This window comes from Brassica rapa, chromosome A01 (genome assembly GCF_000309985.2).
Source record: "Brassica rapa cultivar Chiifu-401-42 chromosome A01, CAAS_Brap_v3.01, whole genome shotgun sequence".
Lineage (NCBI taxonomy): Eukaryota > Viridiplantae > Streptophyta > Magnoliopsida > Brassicales > Brassicaceae > Brassica > Brassica rapa.
This window is the reverse complement of record NC_024795.2, coordinates 23,929,053-23,949,545: the sequence shown is the minus strand read 5'-3', so window position 1 is coordinate 23,949,545 and position 20,493 is coordinate 23,929,053. Positions and strand designations below refer to the sequence as shown.

The 20,493-nt window shown below is 28.5% G+C and overlaps 3 protein-coding genes across 3 annotated transcripts; all 3 read right to left on the bottom strand.

Moving 5' to 3' along the window:
- Positions 1-8,269: 8,269 nt before the first annotated feature.
- LOC103841191 lies at positions 8,270-9,898 on the bottom strand. Its single transcript, XM_033280681.1, has one exon. It carries the CDS (start codon positions 9,833-9,835, stop codon positions 8,402-8,404), a length of 1,434 nt encoding a protein of 477 aa, XP_033136572.1. The 5' UTR covers positions 9,836-9,898; the 3' UTR covers positions 8,270-8,401.
- A 1,019-nt stretch (positions 9,899-10,917) lies between these two features.
- On the bottom strand, positions 10,918-11,805 carry LOC103841179 (glutathione S-transferase T3-like). Its single transcript, XM_009117702.1, has one exon. The coding sequence runs from the start codon at positions 11,803-11,805 to the stop codon at positions 10,918-10,920; it is 888 nt and encodes a 295-aa protein (XP_009115950.1).
- A 4,406-nt stretch (positions 11,806-16,211) lies between these two features.
- On the bottom strand, positions 16,212-17,754 carry LOC103839058 (F-box protein At3g17710-like). The gene is made up of 2 exons (XM_033280818.1): positions 16,634-17,754; positions 16,212-16,313 (listed from the first exon to the last, which is right to left on the bottom strand). Exons 1-2 carry the CDS (start codon positions 16,877-16,879, stop codon positions 16,284-16,286), a joined length of 276 nt encoding a protein of 91 aa, XP_033136709.1. The 5' UTR covers positions 16,880-17,754; the 3' UTR covers positions 16,212-16,283.
- Between the last annotated feature and the right edge of the window lie 2,739 nt (positions 17,755-20,493).

Sequence of the window (20,493 nt, the reverse complement as noted above, 5' to 3'; positions counted from 1 at the left end):
TAGTTGATTCCTCAATATTGTGCCCGAATTGGATAGAGGACTTATCAAAGTTTATAAGCTGACCTGATACAACCTCATATTCCTTTAAGATCCTAAGGATAGTATGGCATTCCTCTTTCAAAGCTTTACAGAAAAAAAGACTATCATCCGCAAAAAGCAGATGAGATATCGATGGACATGCTCTAGCTACCTTCATTCCCGTCAAAAGTTTCCTTCTTTCCGCCTTTTTAATATTTGCAATTAGAGCCTCAGTACACAGGATAAATAAATAAGGTGATAAAGGATCCCCTTGTCGTAAACCCCTATGTGGAACGATAAGTCCCCGTGGCTGTCCATTAAGTAGGACCCGATATTGAACCGATGATATACACTCCATCATTAATGTAATCCAATGAAAATCAAAACCCATCTTCTGTAGGAGAGCCTTTATAAAATCCCATTCCACTCTATCATAAGCTTTACTCATGTCCGTTTTAATTGCCATATATTTTCCTTTGCACGCCTTGTTCGTCCATAATCCATGAAACATTTCCTGAGCAATAAGAATATTATCAGAGATTAACCTTCCTGGCACAAAAGCTGACTGAGTTTCTGAAATAAGAGAAGGTAGACATATCTTCAATCTCTGACACAGAACCTTCGAAATAATTTTATACCCAACATTACACAGACTAATCGGCCTCAGTTCTGTCATCCTTGTAGGCCTCTCCGTTTTTGGAATCATACCAAATCTCACTAATAGGAAACAAATTTACCGATAACTAGGGCTAAAAATTTAATCCGTTAAATTTGATTATATTCACTATTTTTTTAATTTGATCCAAAAATTTTGATTATCCAAAAATATTCATAGCAAAGCAAATACAAAACAATCAATATACTTTAAAAACAAATCAAATCATAAATACTAAAAAAATTGGAAACAAATATAGAATTTAAATATATAATTATTATTTTAACATAGAAAGTTATTTATTTTATTTATAAAATTAATTAAGAAAAATAATATAAAATCTTTATAGAAAATTACAAAATTTTATTTTAAAAACTGTTTCAAAAAAAAATTATTATTAATTTAAGAAATTTATGAAACATATAGTTTCATTAATTTTTAATCTTTATTTTATATCATGGAAAATATATTTTCAATACAAATTTATATAGTTTTTTCTAGATTTATTTGTATTTAACAAAGTGGATTAGATATCCGTAAATATTCGTCCAAGTATATATAAATTTTCCGAACATCCGTAAAACTGAATATCTATATTTTTACGAATTAAAGTAAATCACAAATTTAGATATCCGTGAAGTACAAAACAAATCATAAAATACTGAAAATTATGGTACTACTAGGACCGGTCCGCACTACGCGCGGAAATAAAAATAAGCTTATCGTATGATCTATATTAGTAGATAATTTATATTTTCATTACATGTGTTTTATGTTATGATTTGCAAGATGGATGTATAATAGCGTTGATGATTTTTTAGGTGTAGATGGTTTATAAATGTGAAGATTAATTATGTTAGATTTTGATGGTTGTGTTCATATTAAAAAAATTGTTGTGTATACAATACTAAATAGTTTGGGTGAAGTGCTAATCGGATTTGAAAATGTAAGCTATTTAAACATTTGATATTGGTGGTAAGTGAAATTAGTGTTGAACTATGTTTTTGCTGTAGGAAATATATACGTCAAAATAAGATTGATTTGTCAATGGTGTCCATGCCTGAGATTAGCCTTGAAAGTTGTAAAGATATAGTACGTAAAAACCTTTCTCTCCCTGGATCTTTCATGGAGGGAGGAAGAGATGAAAGTTTTTGTTTTAATCTTCTGATCTCTATAGATCATATACTTTTGTTGTAATATATTTTGATCAGTGTTGATCGAATCGCTAATTTTGATTAGATTTATGTTTGGCTTTGGCGAGTTTTGGTGTGTGTTTCATTCTCAATCGGGGTTTTGGGTCTTCATGTTTTTATTGTTACTGTGATTGAAAAAGTAAAAAAATCTGATCTTTTCTTTTGATCAGATATGCCTTAAACTTTACTTCCTAGGTATCCATATTTTATAACCTTTTGTCTCCTTAAATTCGTTGTTTAAACTTTACTTCCTAGGTATCCATGTTTTATAACCTCAGTTTGATGCAGTTTTAGAATAGTTGAAGCTTGCTTTAATTGCAGGTGTTTCAACAAAATCTTGTTCTTAATCGATGAAGTTTCGTGTGAACACAACTCATACGAAGATGGAAGAAAACCTTTGGGAGATGAAAGCGATCGGGGAAGTAAAAATCATTGGTGGTGGTTTCAGCAGCGACAAATAAGATGACAGAGCCTTTGAGAGCTCATTTTCCGGCAAAGATTGCAGCACGGCTTTTCTTTTCGGCACCATTGAATTAAATAACCCGAGCAATACACTTGTACAACACGTGTTGATGTAATGCTGATCTTTATCTCTATAAATGGGTTTGATGTGAGCTTATATTGTTGTTCGACTTAAACATCACCATTGTAATATCAAAAGCTTAACAAAATTTAATTGACAAAAAAAAAAGCTTTGAAAGTGGTATTCACCGTAATTGATTGTAATTATTTTTTTTACTGTAGATTCTTATGCATTTTTTTAATAGGAAGTGGCTTCCGTTTCGTGAGGAAATTTTGTTTTTTGTTATGTTTTTCGTTTAACATTTTTTTTAATTTAGAAATGTTATCTTATATTATGTGATATCATGATTTTTGTGGTTTCTTTTTATCTTTTATTATCCATTTCTGTTAGAACTTGTTTATTATTTAAAAATTATCTTATGGTACAGTAAACTAAAACTATCTTATGGTACATAAAAATTTCTAATATGGTTGTTGAAATAATTTGAATAGAGCTATATTCTGATTTTATTTTCGGAAAATATGTATATCATTTAGCCTGTTTGCTTTATTTAAATATTCTAGTTTCACTTTTGCTTTAATGTGTTCTTTGTCATTTAGTTTGTATTATGTCTTTGGTTGGGATGGTGCGAATATATATGTACTTTTTATTTTTATATTAGTACTAAAATTATGGTTGAGTTCTTTTTTTTTAATTTCAGTATGGAAATTTGATTTCTATATTTTCTACATTAATTTATGTGGATACAATAGATTTGTATCTTTTTATATATTGTAGTGGTAGGGCTGCTGCATCTTTTTGTAAATCATATACTTATAAGTGTGTAAATGTGTAAATTATTTATGTAAGTGTGCAAATTTACTGCAAGGATTTGATTTTTCGTAAATATCAAAGATAAATATTAAAATAAGTTTACATGATTGAGATTATGTGTTTTTATAAAATCATTAAAACATGTTTGTAAATATATATATATTTTGTCCAAGAACACACAAATTGAAGATCTTTATTTTTTGAAGAAAAAAAAACACATTATATATCTCTTACGTTCAGAAGTTTTCTATAAATATTTTTCAATTAATAAATGTGAGTGGAAATATAAATAGAATTGGTGTCCAAGATAAAACCTCCAAAATCTCATAGAAAGAACTTTTTTTCTCGTTGTTGATTTGATTTAAGCTGTTGTTTTGCGGTCGTTAACAACCTAAAATAAAACTAAGGAGCCAACGTGTTCGTCTTATAGGATTACAACTGAGACGGTTTTTGTTCAGCTACTGCTTTCATGCATGGATTTTTTTTTTTTTTTTGAATTTCCTTTTATTTCTCTTCTTCTACTCACTCCCTTTCCTACCTTTCTTTTCTATTCATGCATGGATCTAACTTCGATGAACCACGAAGTATCTTTGTTAATGAGATGGTAAGATATTTTAGCAATCATGAGCAGCAATTAAGTTGAGTTACCAACTTACCAACCGCAGAATAAAAAACCACAAACACATGAGAACTGCTTCCTCTGGGTATGAAGTTTCATCAAATAGAGGAAGTTCTAGGAAGGACCTTTCTGGTGGCATGAAGATCCTCACGCAACATTATTAACGATGCGACGCCACCTTCCTTTGCGGCTTTCAGAGCTGATAAGTTTTTGTGGTCGTTATCTCTTATAATTTAACTGTTATCTGCAGATACTTAACCTGTACAATAGATATAGATATACATATTTAGTTTGACCAGAAATTGGTGGTATATACATCTATTTATTTCCCATTCTGTTTCATTCTGTTTCACCAGATTGTTACGAAATGGTCATTCCCGTGTTATCTAACTAAAGGCAGAGTTATCTTTTTGTATGGTAATCAATTTTTTCAGAGTACCTTCATTAAGTAACAGTAGACATACAGTTTCATCTACAACAGTTCGTTTGCTTGGTAGCCAAGTAGTTTATGGAAATTATGTTGATGAACATGGCTTATTATATCCAGAATTTGAGCGAAAGAAACTGAATACATTTTTCCAGGCTTGACAAATTTTTTAAGATCTGAACTAAATTTATAGGAGGCAGATGAGAACATAAGGAAAGGAAAACATAGAAAACATGGTTTTGTCAAAAATCTATGGGTTAACTTATTCAATACCTCTCATGCTTTTTTCTACATAAAGAACATCATTAGTCCTCTCATGCTTAAGGGCTGGAAGCATTGTCAATAAAGAAAGCAAGAGTATATAATAAAATTATTGTTTCCTAACTTAGGTAACATATACTGTATAAAAACCAGTTAAATTTTTAAAAATAATTTATATTTATAAAGTAGAGTTTGTTTCTCCTTAAGCATCCACATCATTACTATGCACTCTATAAAATTGACACATTATCATTATTATCTTGAAATTAATAAATTATCCTTAAATTTTTTATTTTGTTCTTATATATATCAAATCTATTAAAACAAATTTTGCAACCCATATTTTCTATAAACTTTCATTTTTAATCCAACAAAAAAAAAATTAACATCGATTTTTTGGTCAACATATAATAATTTAATAAAAATACCTGATATAATCAAAAGTAAGAAAAACCATTTACATAACCATTTTTCATCTTTCATGAAACTCACACTAATCAAAATAAAGAATAAACGAATCTCACGAAATTATTTTCTCCTTTTTAACCATCAAACTTAAGCTTAGCCTTGAGATAATTAAAAAAAACACAACTAAAAATCAATACATAATCAAAAATAACAAAGCAACAATAAACCTTTAGTAAAAGTATAACATAAGTTTGGTAAAAAATTGTTATAAATAATAATTAAGTTAAACATACAATATCATCCGGAATCATAAATCATCACTCCAAACTAGTTAGAATCTGGACAAAATTATTTGCCCTTTCATGAATCTTATATATTAAAACAGAAGTCACAACATTGATTCATGTGTGATTTTTTTTAAATGGACTTCCATAGGAAATCATGTTACATTTATTTCTTATTAATATCTTGTGACTTCCTACGTCACCTCATATATACGCCTATAATATCGGTTAGTGTAACCAACATATTTTAGCATCATTAATTAATCACATACGACCTTGGTATATCTATTTTCAAAAGTATTTCTACATCGAACCTTACTTTTTCTTAATAAGATTCAATCTTCAACCCGTTCGCGTTATAGATTTAATAAACAAAAAAAAATTGGATTTAACCGGGTTTGACAAACAATACTAATATATGATAGTTTGACTACTCAACCTGTTCGGTTTACACAGTTGTTAAACAACATCACACATCGGACATAACCGGACATCAAGTGATCACCATTTCTCATACATTATTATTTTGACTATTCAGCCGTTCGCTTAATACAGTAAATAAACTTAACAAAATAAACTTAAAAAAAAAAAAACTTAACAAAATCAGAGTTAACCGGAATGTAATACTATTCATCTTTAGAAGTGCTTTCATAGATCTTAAATTATAATTTAGAACCAAGTACATAGTATACATATATCAAAAGATGATCAACAACATGGTTTAAACAGAATATACGATTAATCTCATTAACATGTTTATCTTTAAAGCACTTAAAAACATATTCAAAACCACAATTCAATTGCAATATAAGATTAATCTCAACAATATTACCTATATTCCATAATATTCACATAATTTATTATGGATTTTCATAAAGTGCTCATCTACCATAACCAATGCACGCAATATCTATTTTTTAAAAATATCCAATAATCGTATAAATTGTCAAATGTAAATTGACAAATCTTTTAATATTGCGTGAGGGTTTACTAACTGGATATATAGATAGATAGTATATTGTAGCACATTGTTCCAATTTATAAATATACTAGATGATTTTTCCTTATCCATGCACGGGTATAAATATTTTTAAAGTAAATATATTATAATAATTAATTGCTACTTACTTTAATTTTAAATTAATTAATAATTTATATGCATAATTTATATTAATAACATTATATTACTTTAATTATACATATAATTTTATATATGTTATATCTAATCGGTTTTGTTGTTTTTCAGTCGATTTAATTATCATTTGGGTAAATTAGATTGCATCTATGAATTCAACTGTAATATTTTTTATTATATATATATATATTAAAATTTTTATTAATTTCTTATTTGCATTTAGGTGGTTGTTGTCTTAGATATATACATATATTTTATGAAGATTATGTATAACTTAAGATATATTGTGCTTAGAATGAAATAAAAAAATAAACTAAAGTGTCTGATTCTAAATTACATGAATTAATATAACGAAACGATAATATTCTGAAGTCTCATGCATATATATAAATTTTACAAAAGAACTAAATTGTAACAGTTGATTAATATTTTATTTTTATTTAATATGTTTTGAGTTGTCCTATGATTTATATTTATAAAATAAATTACTATTCTTATAAAATTATATATTCTTATCGTAGTTTATTCTATGATTTTAGATATAAGTTGAATTAGTCGAATCATTCATGTTGTGAGTATATTGAGTTACATATATTCTTTCAAATTCAAAATGAAGTATAATTATTTTTATTATAATTAAGTTAAATGTGCATGTCTTTTCATAATATTTATCAAATTATATGTTGATTTTTTTAAAAAAATATTAGAAAGTAAAGCGATGATCAATAGGAAGTTACATGCGTAAGTAGCTGATACATTTTTAAAAGCTCATGTACACATATCAACATTTACAATCATTTAAATATCAAAGTCTTACTATTTTGTAACTATTTGATCAAACGATGTTTATTTTTGATTAAAACAGAAGTCACGACCTTGATTCATGTGTGATTTTTTTTTTAAAAGGACTTAATGGACATATTCCTAGAAAGTCATATTATATTTAATCTCTAATCTTATTATTTAAATTTTGGGCTTACCAAAAAAATTTATTGGCTATCAATAATTGGATTTAAAGAATAGAAGATACATTGGATTTATAAATAGTATAAATTAAATGGATATAATTTAATGTTGTAATACTATACCTTCATATATTAAATATTTAAATATTTGTCGATGTCAACTTTTAAAATTATAAGAATTTTTTTTTTTAAATAACAAAAATCATATTATCTAACAATGATTAATATTTACTACCTTAAAACAATGAAAACAAATTTTAAACTATATAGTTTATTTTAAAAATTAAACAAAAAATAAATTTTTTATTATTTTCTCGATAATATAAATCTATGAAGCAAAAATTTTAATTTTTTTTTTTTTTTAAATTTGTGAAATGTTACAATATCTTTGAATATGACAATAAAACAATATTTACTAATCATTATATATATAGTTACGAGTTTAAGAATAAAATAATAAACCAAATATATATATATATATATATATATATTGAATAAGATACAAATACATTTAGAAATTTAAAAGAATCTATTCGATGAAAAAATATACCGTAAACTTATTATGTTTTAAAAATTGATAGACATATATATTATAATATATACTAATTTCGAATTGAAAACAAAATAATTATACAAAAATAAATGAAAACAAAAAACCCGCGTGGTTGCGCGGATCGAGATCTAGTCTATACTATTAAAAGAGGAGGAGTTTTAAAAAATCTACCTATGAAAAGTTGTTGGACCCCTTCATTAGAGCAACATTATTGCAAGGACTTTAAGTTGAGTCCTTAGAATTTTATATTAATATTGTTATGGTTAGGACATTGTTATGGGACTTTGCTAAATATGATGATTATTGGTGGGACTATAATTTGTCCTTAGCTACATAAATTATTTATTTTACTACATAGCAACATAGAATTAATGTGTTAAGGATAAAACAAATAACGTTTTAAAATTTTAAAATATGAAATAGACAAACATTTTATTCATTTCATAGAATATTACACATATTTGTTTATAAAAAAAAACAGAAAATCATACAAAAACAAAAAATAAAACAAAACAAACAATTTATTCAATTCATATAAATTTAGAATTTATATGTCATTTGGAAGATGTCCAAATTTACTCCATATATTTTCAATCAAATCATTTTTTAAGTGTTGATGGGTTTGTCTATTCCGTAGACTTGTTCGACGATCCATTGTATTGCCGAGTTGTGAAGGCATATTGATGGAAAATGAATCCTCATCTTCTCTTTCTTGAAATTCAAAAGTGTTAAACTGAGTGAATGATGCTCGTTCATCTTCGACAATCATATTATGGAGTATTATACAAGCTCTCATAATATTTGATATTTTGTCTTTATCCCATAACTTAGATGGATTTTTGACAACGGTAAATCTAGCTTGCAGGACTCCAAAGGCACGTTCAACATCTTTTCGAACAGCTTCTTGGGTTTGAGCGAATAATGAATTCTTCGGACCTTGTGGTAGTCTGATAGATTGAATAAAAGTCGCCCATTTCGGATAAATACCATCAGTAAGATAATAAGCCATACCGTACTCTGTTCCGTTGACATTAAACTTTACTTCTGGTGCTATTCCGTTAATAATGTCATCAAAAACAGGTGATCGATCAAGAATATTAAGATCGTTCATAGTACCTGGAGCTCCAAAAAAAGCGTGCCATATCCATAGGTCATAGGAAGCCACCGCCTCCAAGACAATTGTTGGTTTGTCTGTTCCTCGTGAATACATTCCTTTCCAAGCGGTGGGACAGTTCTTCCACTCCCAATGCATACAGTCGATGCTTCCAATCATCCCTGGAAATCCACGTTGTTCGCCGATATGGAGTAATCTGGCCAGATCCTCCGGGGTGGGACGCCTTAGGTATTCTTCGCCAAATAGGAGGATTATTCCGACGGTAAATTCGTGCAAACATTTTCGCGCTGTTGTTTCGGCAAGTCGGACATATTCGTCAACCGTGTCAGCTCCACTTCCATATGCCAATTGACGAATTGCTGCGGTACATTTTTGTAGAGGTGATAGACTTGACCGTCCGAGTGCATCTTGTGTTTGATGAAAATATTCTACTTCGGTGGAGAGACGATGCACAATACGAATGAACAGTGATTTATTCATTCGAAACCGTTGCCGGAATAAATTGCTCGAGTACGTCGGAGTTTCAGAAAAATAATCATTCCACAATTGCTTGTGGCCTTCCTCCTGGTGTCTCTCGATAAAAATACGTTTTTTTCGCTCTTTTGGTTCTGGAATAGGAGCATAGTTGTTAAAAAATTCTTCAAATGGGGTATCAAGATCAATATCATCATCATTATCTTGGTGGTAATGATAATGAGAAGATGAGGCCATTTGAAATGAGAGAGGGATGATTTGAAAATAAAAAGAGAGGGATGATTTGTGTTGCTGAAATGAGAAGAGATATCTCATATATATAGTTAAAGGAGGTGTAGTTTTGATTTTGATGTAAGAAACACCCGTGATACTTATTTTTTTAGAATCATTCATCCCGTGAATGTTGCTTGTTTCGAAACACTCGTGATACTTATTGGATTATCTGTTACCGACTCGTGATGTAAAAAACACTCGTGAATTATTTGATGTACCAACTTGCATACCAAGTACAAAACATATTATACATAAACATATTACATAAGAAGTACAAGTTCTAGTTGAAGTTTAAACAACAGAAACATAAGTCATAAGTTTAGACAATGCTGCACCAAACATAAACAACTGAAACAACGTGACGACCCTGCTGCAACATAAGGCTACTTGACCATGAGTACAATGGCTATGATCACTAATAGAAAACCCATAACCCCTACAACGAATTCATCCCTTTTTCCCAACCTAGATATTTTCTTCTCAAGCTTAGCGAGCTTCTCCTCAGTCTCATCATGTAGCTCTTTCACTCGGTTAAGATGTGACTCGGAGTCAGTAACAAATGATAGAGAATCTACCTTTTGAGTCAGCAGGCCACACTCTGTACACATAGCTCTCATCTCCTCCATCACCGCGACGTCCCACCACTTCCAGACATGGCAATCTCCGTCATCCCTGTTCTCACAGGTGTAAAACCTTCTCCCAGGATCAGTTCTTGTATAAGACGTCTCTACAACCGGTTGGCCACCACAATAGCATTCCTTCGGGAAGCCATACTCAACCTCTAGCTGCAGAGGGTACACAACCCGCGCGGCATCAATCTCAGCTTGGTCCAGCATGATATCGAATTCTGTTTCGCTGTATCCACTGGCTGCTGAGTTCTCACCATAGTCCTCCGACTCTGAAGGCTGTGTGTAGCTATAATACAGCCCCATTTCTTCTGTAACCTGCAAACAAACATAAGTTTTTTACTTAATGAAACATAACTCATGGCAACAGAATGAGGCATTAACTTAATACATAACTCAACGCAACAGAATCAAATAAAGAAGCATTATATTAGACAAGACTTGTTCCCATTACATAACATCACAGAACATAGACATCAAAGAACATTATAAAATAAACTCAACGCAAAAGAAACAATAGGATTATCTTAGACGCAACACAACCACGGAAAACAAACATTGTTTTTTTTTAAGAAATTAGAACAACTCATCAAGGAGTTTATTCTTGGCAGCTTCTTCACGCTCACTAAGAGGCTCCTTTCTAGTAAGGAGACTGTCTAGTATAGCAAGCTTCGAGAGTTTCTCCTTCTTTGCCAAATCTTCCATCTTGAGCTCCCACATGTTCCTATAGTTCTCAACTGCCTTTCCTTGAGTACTATTCCTTCCGGCTTTTGCAGCCTTTACACCTTCAGGCCTTATCTCTCCCTCACCAACGTTGGTACTTGATGGTTCGGAAGCGTCCTCACCAGTCTTTCTCTTTGCACTGACAGCAGCTTTAGGAGGGTTCAGGTTAATCCACTTCTGTTCATACCTCAAGACACACCACGCATGCTCAAGGGTAAACTTGGTTCCGTTATTAGCGTAGAAGATCTCATGAGCCACCTTTAGAACGTCATTGTCACTCTGACCGCTCGTAACTTGTCTCTCTGCTGCGGCAAAAGCGGCACAAAACTTGTTGGTATGATCATTTATTTTGTGCCACCTTTGCTTACAGTGGACATGCTCTGTCTTCTCACCAGCCTCTGTCGCACCTGCGAAGTACTCTCCTACGCGTTTCCAGAATGTCCCGGACTTCTGTTCATTCCCAATAACAGCATCCTTTGATGTGTTGAGCCAGGCACTGATGAGAACCTCGTCATCATGAGGAGTCCATTTCTTTCTCACCACACGCTCCACTGGTGTCGCATCAGGTTGGGATGGAGTCTGAGCTTGCTGCGAACTGAAAGGAGGTATATCGGAGCCTCCAATGTTTACACTATAAGGAAAACTTTCAGGAGGAATGTTTTCCTGAACAACATATTGTTGTTGACTCGTAAGAAGGCCAATGTAGCCAGAGTACTGGCTACTTTGATTTCTGGAATCCATACAAAGAAAGATAGAGCAAAGAGATTTCCAAATAAAGCTGAAGGATGAGCTTTGAGGAGAGTAATAACACGCTTTGGTTTTAAAGAGAAATTAAGAGCTACCATAAAAGACCTAAAAAGCAATAACTATCAACCACCTAACCATCATCTACCAAAGTCTAATCACAACTTAATACTGTACTTGAACTACAAAGCTATCACACTCTCATTTACAATACAATCAATTTTCGTTCTAAACTACGATGCCTGATCAGGAGCAACTGTAACAAGCAATAATACACCGCAAAACATAACTAAAAACCAATATAGTTACTACAAAATCGAACTACAACCTATCAACTCATGTTTGTCCATACCATACACCATCAAAGCATTAATTCATAACAACAACATTACCAACAAAACATGAACACACTACCAAGTTTCGACACTCATTTTTCAAAACAATCACAACTTCGGAGACTAGGCAATATTAAAGCTACTTAAATCAATACAGAACAACAAAATGCGCAACTAAAAACAGACCAAATTTGAACCGATTTCGAAATGCAGATGAACTAATAATCAAAGATTAACAACAAATATCAACCATAACACTCTCCTACCGAATCCAGACACAATACAAAGTCCTATGGACTGAGACAACAGAATCCATAAACAAGATTAACAATAATAAACCATAATCAAACGGATTACGGATCATATCATCTCAATTGACATGCCACGGATCTCGAATGGAAGAGGAACGCATACCTTTTGGTTCGAAAACGGAGGAGAATTGAAGGATGTCCACCGTGGAGACAACAGATCAGTCTCGTCTTGCGAACTAACCGAGAGGATCTCGTTTGCGGTGACAAATCGTCGGAAGAATCTTCTTCAACTGCATCGCCTTCGAGACTGAATCGGGAGAGAAAGAGGCTGAAATGGATACCGAATGTTGAGACAAACCCTAGACAATTTCGACCCGTCCACAAAAAATGCCAGCTGGCACGTAAAGGACCGAAATGAGACGTCCCGTATTAAGGCCCGTCCTTCATTTTCTCCCTTATTTTTCTTTTTCTTTTAAGCCCAAAAAGCCTAAGGACGAGCCCAAGGACGCGCGATAATGTTGCTCTTAGACATAACTATTTTTTGGTCTCATCTTATATTTCTCTAACTATGCAATAATCAATTACCTTATATTTCTCTAACTATGCAATAATCAATTACCTTATATTTCTCTAATTTAGTTTAACAATATATTCTAAATATATATATTCTAAATATATTGTTATGATGATTTTTGATAAGAATATATTATAGATGCGATTGAAAATTTATATTATTAAAAAAATATTTTAAAAAATATTTATAAAAGAATTTATAACATCTATATAAAACTCTTTATTTTTTATCCTACCATTAACTACAATAACTATAAATAATTTAAATAAATCCTATTATTATTTCTCATTTTGTATGATACAATTCTCTAATTATTTTTCTTATTATCATCCAATGTTATTGTTGTTATTCAATAACGTTATATACATCATATATTATGCTCAAAGATGGATATATAATATTTAGATATCAATTATTAAAATGAAAGCATATATCATACAGCATATTATATCATGTCATCTAACATTATATAATTCTAAATATTTACAAAATCAAATTTAATAAAAAAATACTTTAGCAAATCATTTGTTAAAACAAAGTTATATATATATTTACGTCAAATTATTTTTTATTACATTAATATATTAGAAGTTTCATTCATCTCTTAAAATATTATTGAAGATTATTTTTTTCCTATCATGTAAACCAAATGCCGGGTCACACTTGATTGCATGTTTTTTTGAAGTTTGCATGCTTTAAATTAACGAGTTTTCATTAAATCTAAACCAGCTTATGTACAAGTCATCGTGTTTACTGGTTCGACGACGGGTCCAAACTTGATATAAAAGTATTATTCTCATCTAATTGAAAATAATTTATTTTAAAATAATAGACGCACTGAGTCTGATCAATCCATATAATTTTTTTTGAAAAAAGTAATCAAACGATTAAAAATATAATTACATAATAATAATTTTTTTTGACATAATAAAATTTTGTAACATAATAATGTATAACAAGACTAAAATACTAATTCATATCATATATTTTTATCAACTGAAAAATAATCCGCGCTTTTAAGCGCAGATCAAAATCTAGTTGGTTACTTAAAAACAATTTATATTACTTAGATTAAATAATGAATTGTATTCACTGTAGTTGAAATCATATTGTATTTCTACTATATATGGCGCGAGCGGAATGACCGCAAGCACAATAACTCAGCCCCACCTGTCAATCATGTTTCTAAACTGATTGATAAAACGGTGAGGAACCGTATCACTTCCACTGGATATGCTCTGAAGCCAAGGCTACAAGGTCTGATGAGAAGATGGTTTGAAGCACATATTCTTTAATTTTTTCTAAGTTTTGTCTCTATTCTTTAAAACCTAAAAAGCTTTAGGTCTTGTACATACATTCTTTTGCGATGATCAATAAATTTAAAATTTCATCAAAAAAAAAAATCATATTGTATTTGGATTATGAATTCAATTACTACATAGACTATAAAAATTGCATTAGACTATTGAGGTTTAAACTGATTCCACGTCATTTTGTACTTTTATTATCTAGAAAATAGTGCCACAAGAAATCTAACCATTTTTGCTTACATTTTGCTTGTTTTTGCTTAATTTTTTCAGTATCTGAAAAAATATTCCAAAAAAACTATTCATGCTCTGAATGAAAATAATGTTTGCATCATCTAAAAAGTCATGTCTCACTACTAATTAAAATATAAAAACTGGCTTATAGCATTCAGTTTTCTTTTTGAAAATATAATTAGTGGCATATTTTATTAGTTTCAACTATTCATGCTGTATTTATAAAATTATTAAAATATAGTTAACGTTTGAAACTTTTGTCAGAATAAAGAAAACAAGAGTTATATTAAAAATATTATTTTTCTGACTTAGGTAACAAATACTGTATTAAAACCATTTTTTTATAACACTTAAGCTGGAGTCGATTTAAACGTGTTTTCTTATTCTTCGTAAAACAATACACAAATAGAAAATTTACTAAAATAGCATAATTAAAAATAAAATAAGAAATACTCATATTTATAATTGCAAAATTAATTAATAGTTAAAAAATTGCGTAAACTATGTAAAAAATAAATTATACAATCCTTTAGAACTTAAGATTAGTATTGAGAAGTTGAACTAAAATTATGATTAATCATTTATGGTAATTTAGTTTAAAAATATATTACTTTTTGGATTTTCCTGTGTGTGTTGTTTTGACAAAACGTTTCTTACTGTCGTTGATGTGATTTATGTGAAACGATAATATTTTAAAATTAACACAAATTGGAGCTTCTTAAGGTTTTCCCTCTTCCAACCATTTTGCTTGGCTTTTTCTTTTTGGTAAAATCTTTTTTTTTTTGCTTGACTTATTAAAGAAACCCTTTGAAGTTTCGTTGATGGGCTATCCTTACACAAAGATCCTATATGTTACGTTCTTTTCAATTTGACGAATCAAGCTTCCTGCAACCTACCATGTTTTAATTTTTTTTTTAAAACATCCATGTTTTCCTTGTCTTTATAAAACTAACACTTAAGTCTTAATGAGCTAAACCCAACTACATCCGTTTGGTGATGCATGATTCGTATGCATTGTCACAGCCGTTAAATAAATTGAAGTTAACAACATCAACTACCAAAAATATGAACTCAATATTTTATATCTACATCTATAATTTATACTACATATTGTTTTTACTGCAAACAGCACCAGATTGTATTTTTTTATTGTAATTCAACTTTAATATTAAGCCAATGTTTTTATGAGATCAAATTTGAGATAAAAAAAATTAAAAACAAGAAAAAACAATTTTAATTTTTCAGCGATCGTCTGAATTCTAAAGGAAGCCGGATCAAATTTGGAAAATAGACACGGTGGTAAAACTTAAGAACATTCCCATAGTTTATTGGAATCTTCTTGAACATATCTCCCCTCACAATGTAGATGCAAGCCGCTCCAGTTTGACTGTTGCCGTAACACATGATTATGGTTTTGTCAATAATAAAATACCTAACGCCATAATATTCACCTTTTAGCCTTGGTAAGTTAGTTGTTGACAAATTCATCAAGTTTACCCACACCACTTGCGCTCTATCATCAATCTTATCCTTTGTCACCCAAATCTCAATCTTTCCTGTTGCGTAGCGTTGATTTAACATTGATAACCGATCTTCCTTATAAATAGCTAGGACAAGTTTATTGACATAAAAAACTTTCTCACAAGGCAGCATGCAAAACTTTTTGATGAATATACCTCTAGAAAAACTAAAGCTTTGGATGGTACTTTCACGTATCTCGTCACAGTAACCAATCCAAAACAAATTTCCCTTCAAAGACAAAGGGGCAGCCCCCTCAGTGAGGGCGGACCACAGAGACCACTTCCTGAAAGGAGAGTCAATAAATTTAAACGTCTTAGAAGCACACTCGTAAACCGCAAATTTATGGTAACCTTTTTTGCAAGTGTCGTCGACTCTAAAAAAATAACCCAAGATCTGGTAACCTTTTTCGGGTCTATTACTATCGTATCCTACCCCTCCAAATTGAAAATCTTTTTCCTTGAACTCTATCAACCCCATATGTTTCAACCAAGGATTCCAGACAGCAACGCCTTTCTCCGAAAATTCACGTAACAGTAATCCGTCGCAAGATGCGACATTAATATTTTCCCAATTCATAGGTTGACAAGGAAAATCAGATGCTACCTCACACATCTTTATCGTTGGACCAACTCCTGCGCCGCCGAGGTCAACGTCAATCGAGTAAGTCTTCGATTTAGTTAAGAAAATGAACTGGGGACGAGATCTAGACGAGTGCTGGTTGAGAAAACTCTTGTCATTGAGAAGAGAGTTCCATTTTTTGCACACGGCTCGGAACCGAACAAGAGATCGAGGTGGAAGCCAAGAGAGTATCTCTACCTCCATATCCCACGGAAGCTTCACCGTTGTCATCTATTTTTTTCCCACCCTAATACATATATAAACAAAGTGAAAAGCTTTATGTATATATGTGTGTGTGTGTGTGTGATAGGAATATAAAACAAATTGTGCACACAATAATCTTTTTCTCTTTTTGAAGTATAAGCTAAAGCTTTAAATATTTATTATGTGCTAAGATCTATTACCATAAAATATAACCAAATAATTTTCAAAACACAAAATAACTTATAAACTAGATTTGTTGATAAAACATATTTGCTTAATTAATAATTATTAATTGTTCTATTGAGTAATAACAAAAAAGTATATTTTATGATAAGGATGAAAATTTTGTTATTTTTTGAACTTTATGAAGATTTTAATTTTAAAATTACATATTTTCTAAATAACTGGTAAGATTCCTGAGAAAATGACTAATTAAAATTATATGTATTTAAATCTTCACATTATCATCTATTTGTCAGTTGTAGAAAAAATAGTATATAAATAAAAGTTATTTTCATTCAAAATCTAAAATTTCAACTATTATTATGAGTTTTAAACTAATAACATAAATTGTGACCCAAAAAATCTAAATTAAATCAAAATTTAATTTTGTTGACAACAAAACTTAATTAATAGCGCATAGATATTTTATATGATTAAGATGAAAACTTTATATGTTGAAATTTATGGAAAAAAAATTAAAATAAAAAAAATTAAATTATGAGAACATAACTAATTTATTGCAATATATATTTCAATATTTATTTCATGATATATTTTTTGCGAATAGATCAAAATCTATACTATTATTTGAGAAGTGAATTTGCTTATCTATACTATTATTTGAGAAGTGAATTTACTTATTTGTCATGTTCTCCATGATTTTAGCTGCGTTATATTTTTAATTCTAATTTAGACTAAATAAATTTTTGATATCTTTGATAAATAATTATATAATTTATTATTTAATTGATTATAAACTAAATATTATTCAAATTATCTTTAAAAAATAAAATGGAAAACGTTTTTGGCAAAAAAAAGATAATTTCATGTATTTATTTTGTGTTTATCTACATCTTTCTTTCTTATTTCTTAATTTTTATAATTAGTAGTATATATACACAAATATTAAAAATAGTTTTATACAAGAAAAAAATGATTTGCTTATTTGTCATGTTCTCCATGATTTTAGGTTGAGTCATATTTTTAATTTTAATTTAGACTAAATAAATTTTTGAAATCTTTAATGAATAATTATATAATTTATTACTTAATTTATTATAAATTAAACATTATACAAATTATCATTAAAAATAAAATAGAAAACGTTTTTGGCAAAAAAGAAGATAATTTTATGTATTTATTGTGTGTTTATCTACATCTTTCTTTCTTATTTCTTAATTTTTATAATTAGAAGTATATATACACAAATATTAAAAATAGTTTTATAAAAGAAAAAAATGATTTGCTTATTTGTCATGTTCTCCTTGATTTTAGGTTGAGTCATATTTTTAATTTTAATTTAGACTAAATAAATTCTTGATATCTTTAATGAATAATTATATAATTTATTATTTAATTGATAATAAATTAAACATTATACAAATTATCTTAAAAAAAATAAAATAGAAAACGTTTTTTGAGAAATGAATTTGTTTATTTGTCATGTTCTCTATGATTTTAGGCTGCGTCATATTTTTAATTCTAATTTAGACTAAATAAATTTTTGATATCTTTAATGAATAATTATATAATTTATTATTTAATTGATTATAAACTAAATATTATACAAATTATCTTTAAAAAATAAAATGGAAAACGTTTTTGGCAAAAAAAAGATAATTCCCTGTATTTGTGTTTATCTACATCTTTCTTTCTTATTTCTTAATTTTTATAATTAGTAGTATATATACACAAATATTAAAAATAGTTTTATAAAAGAAAAAAATGATTTGCTTATTTGTCATGTTCTCCATGATTTTAGGTTGAGTCATATTTTTAATTTTAATTTAGACTAAATAAATTCTTGATATCTTTAATGAATAATTATATAATTTATTATTTAACTGATTATAAATTAAACATTATACAAATTATCTTTAAAAAATAAAATAGAAAACGTTTTTGGCAAAAAAGAAGATAATTTTATGTATTTATTTTGTGTTTATCCACATCTTTCTTTCTTATTTCTTAATTTTTATAATTATTAGTATATATACGCAAATATTAAAATAGTTTTATAAATGAAACAATGGTTTGTATTTGTTTGTAAATGCAATATATCATGGCAAAGTTTTAAAAATTATTAAATTTATTTTAGTATTAAAATACTAAAACGAGGTATATAAGCAATAGAAGTAAATTTGATTTATATTTGTCTGTTAATGTGATTTTCCGTGGTATTTTATTTTTAATTCATATTATTCGGTTGCAAGAACGTTTATTTGTTATTTAAGTTGAAAAATTTAATATTTATTTGTTTTTATTTTTCTAAATATTTTTCATTGGGAATGAAATTATTTGAAAATAAATATCATAAAATATATTGTTTGGAAACCAGTTTATTATAATATAATATGTTGTTTATATTGTTGATAATTATTTGTTAAAAAACATTATAATTGTTTATAAACTAATGTAATAAAAATTAATTAAAAAAAACAACATATTAAAAAAAATTATGTTGTTATTCTATAATAATGTTTTTAAATTAATGAAATTTAAAAATTAAAAAATTGAAATATTCATAAAATATTATAAATTTAAAGTTTTATTTACTTTTTTTTTATTTTTAAACTTCTAATAAATTATTATTAAAAAAATTATGCCCGCGTGTGTGGGCAAAACACCTAGTTATATAAGAAAACAAAAACTTATCTTGATTCTAATTTATAGTCAGTTAAATAAATAAAAATATATTTTACTGAATAATTCATAAGCTATAATTAGTTACTATCAGTAGTTTGAAACTAAAATTTTAATTACTATCATGAGTTTAAAACTACTAATATAAATTGTGACCAAGAGTATAAAATAAATAAGAAACTAATTTCATTAATAAAAAATATTAAAATAATAATTAGATAATTATTTTATACTTATTTTATATTTGAAAGTAAGATTTTTCTAATTATAAGTAGATACCAGATTTTGAATTTAATAATTTTAATATAAATTTTTATATAAGATAGTTTGTAAGTTTGGCCATATTATTCGGAACCGAATAATCAACCCGTACCAAATTGAAAAAGTGAAACCAAACGTGAACCAAAATTTATAAATAATCGAACATATCATATATCTCTAGAACCAAGATAAACATATACCTCAATTTTTAAAATACAAATTATATACCTACAATTATTAGTTATATGTAATTTCTAAATAACCAAATATCTTATATATACTATTTATAAGCTCGATTATCCAATAGAAAAATATTACTCAAATCATTTTTTTTCAAATATTAAAAAAAAATATATTAATAAGTCCTCAACATTCAGTCTAATTTTCCACTAAAAAGAACCAAAACACCAGTAAGTGGTATCCACAGTCAAACCAGTAAAAGCAGTCACAATATATAATCTAGTTTCAATTTAATAAAAAATCCATTATTTAAAATCCTTTATATAAAACTCATA

What these genes read in the sequence shown, in the direction of transcription:
- LOC103841191 (XM_033280681.1), bottom strand. Translation starts at nt 9,835, where the DNA reads ATGAATGATTCTAAAAAAATAAGTATCACGGGTGTTTCTTACATCAAA.
- LOC103841179 (XM_009117702.1), bottom strand. Translation starts at nt 11,805, where the DNA reads ATGGATTCCAGAAATCAAAGTAGCCAGTACTCTGGCTACATTGGCCTT.
- LOC103839058 (XM_033280818.1), bottom strand. Translation starts at nt 16,879, where the DNA reads ATGACAACGGTGAAGCTTCCGTGGGATATGGAGGTAGAGATACTCTCT. An exon ending in CAACGATAAAGATGTGTGAG is followed by an intron (nt 16,314 to 16,633) that starts GTAGCATCTGAT and finishes CTCTCCTTTCAG; the next exon opens with GAAGTGGTCTCTGTGGTCCG.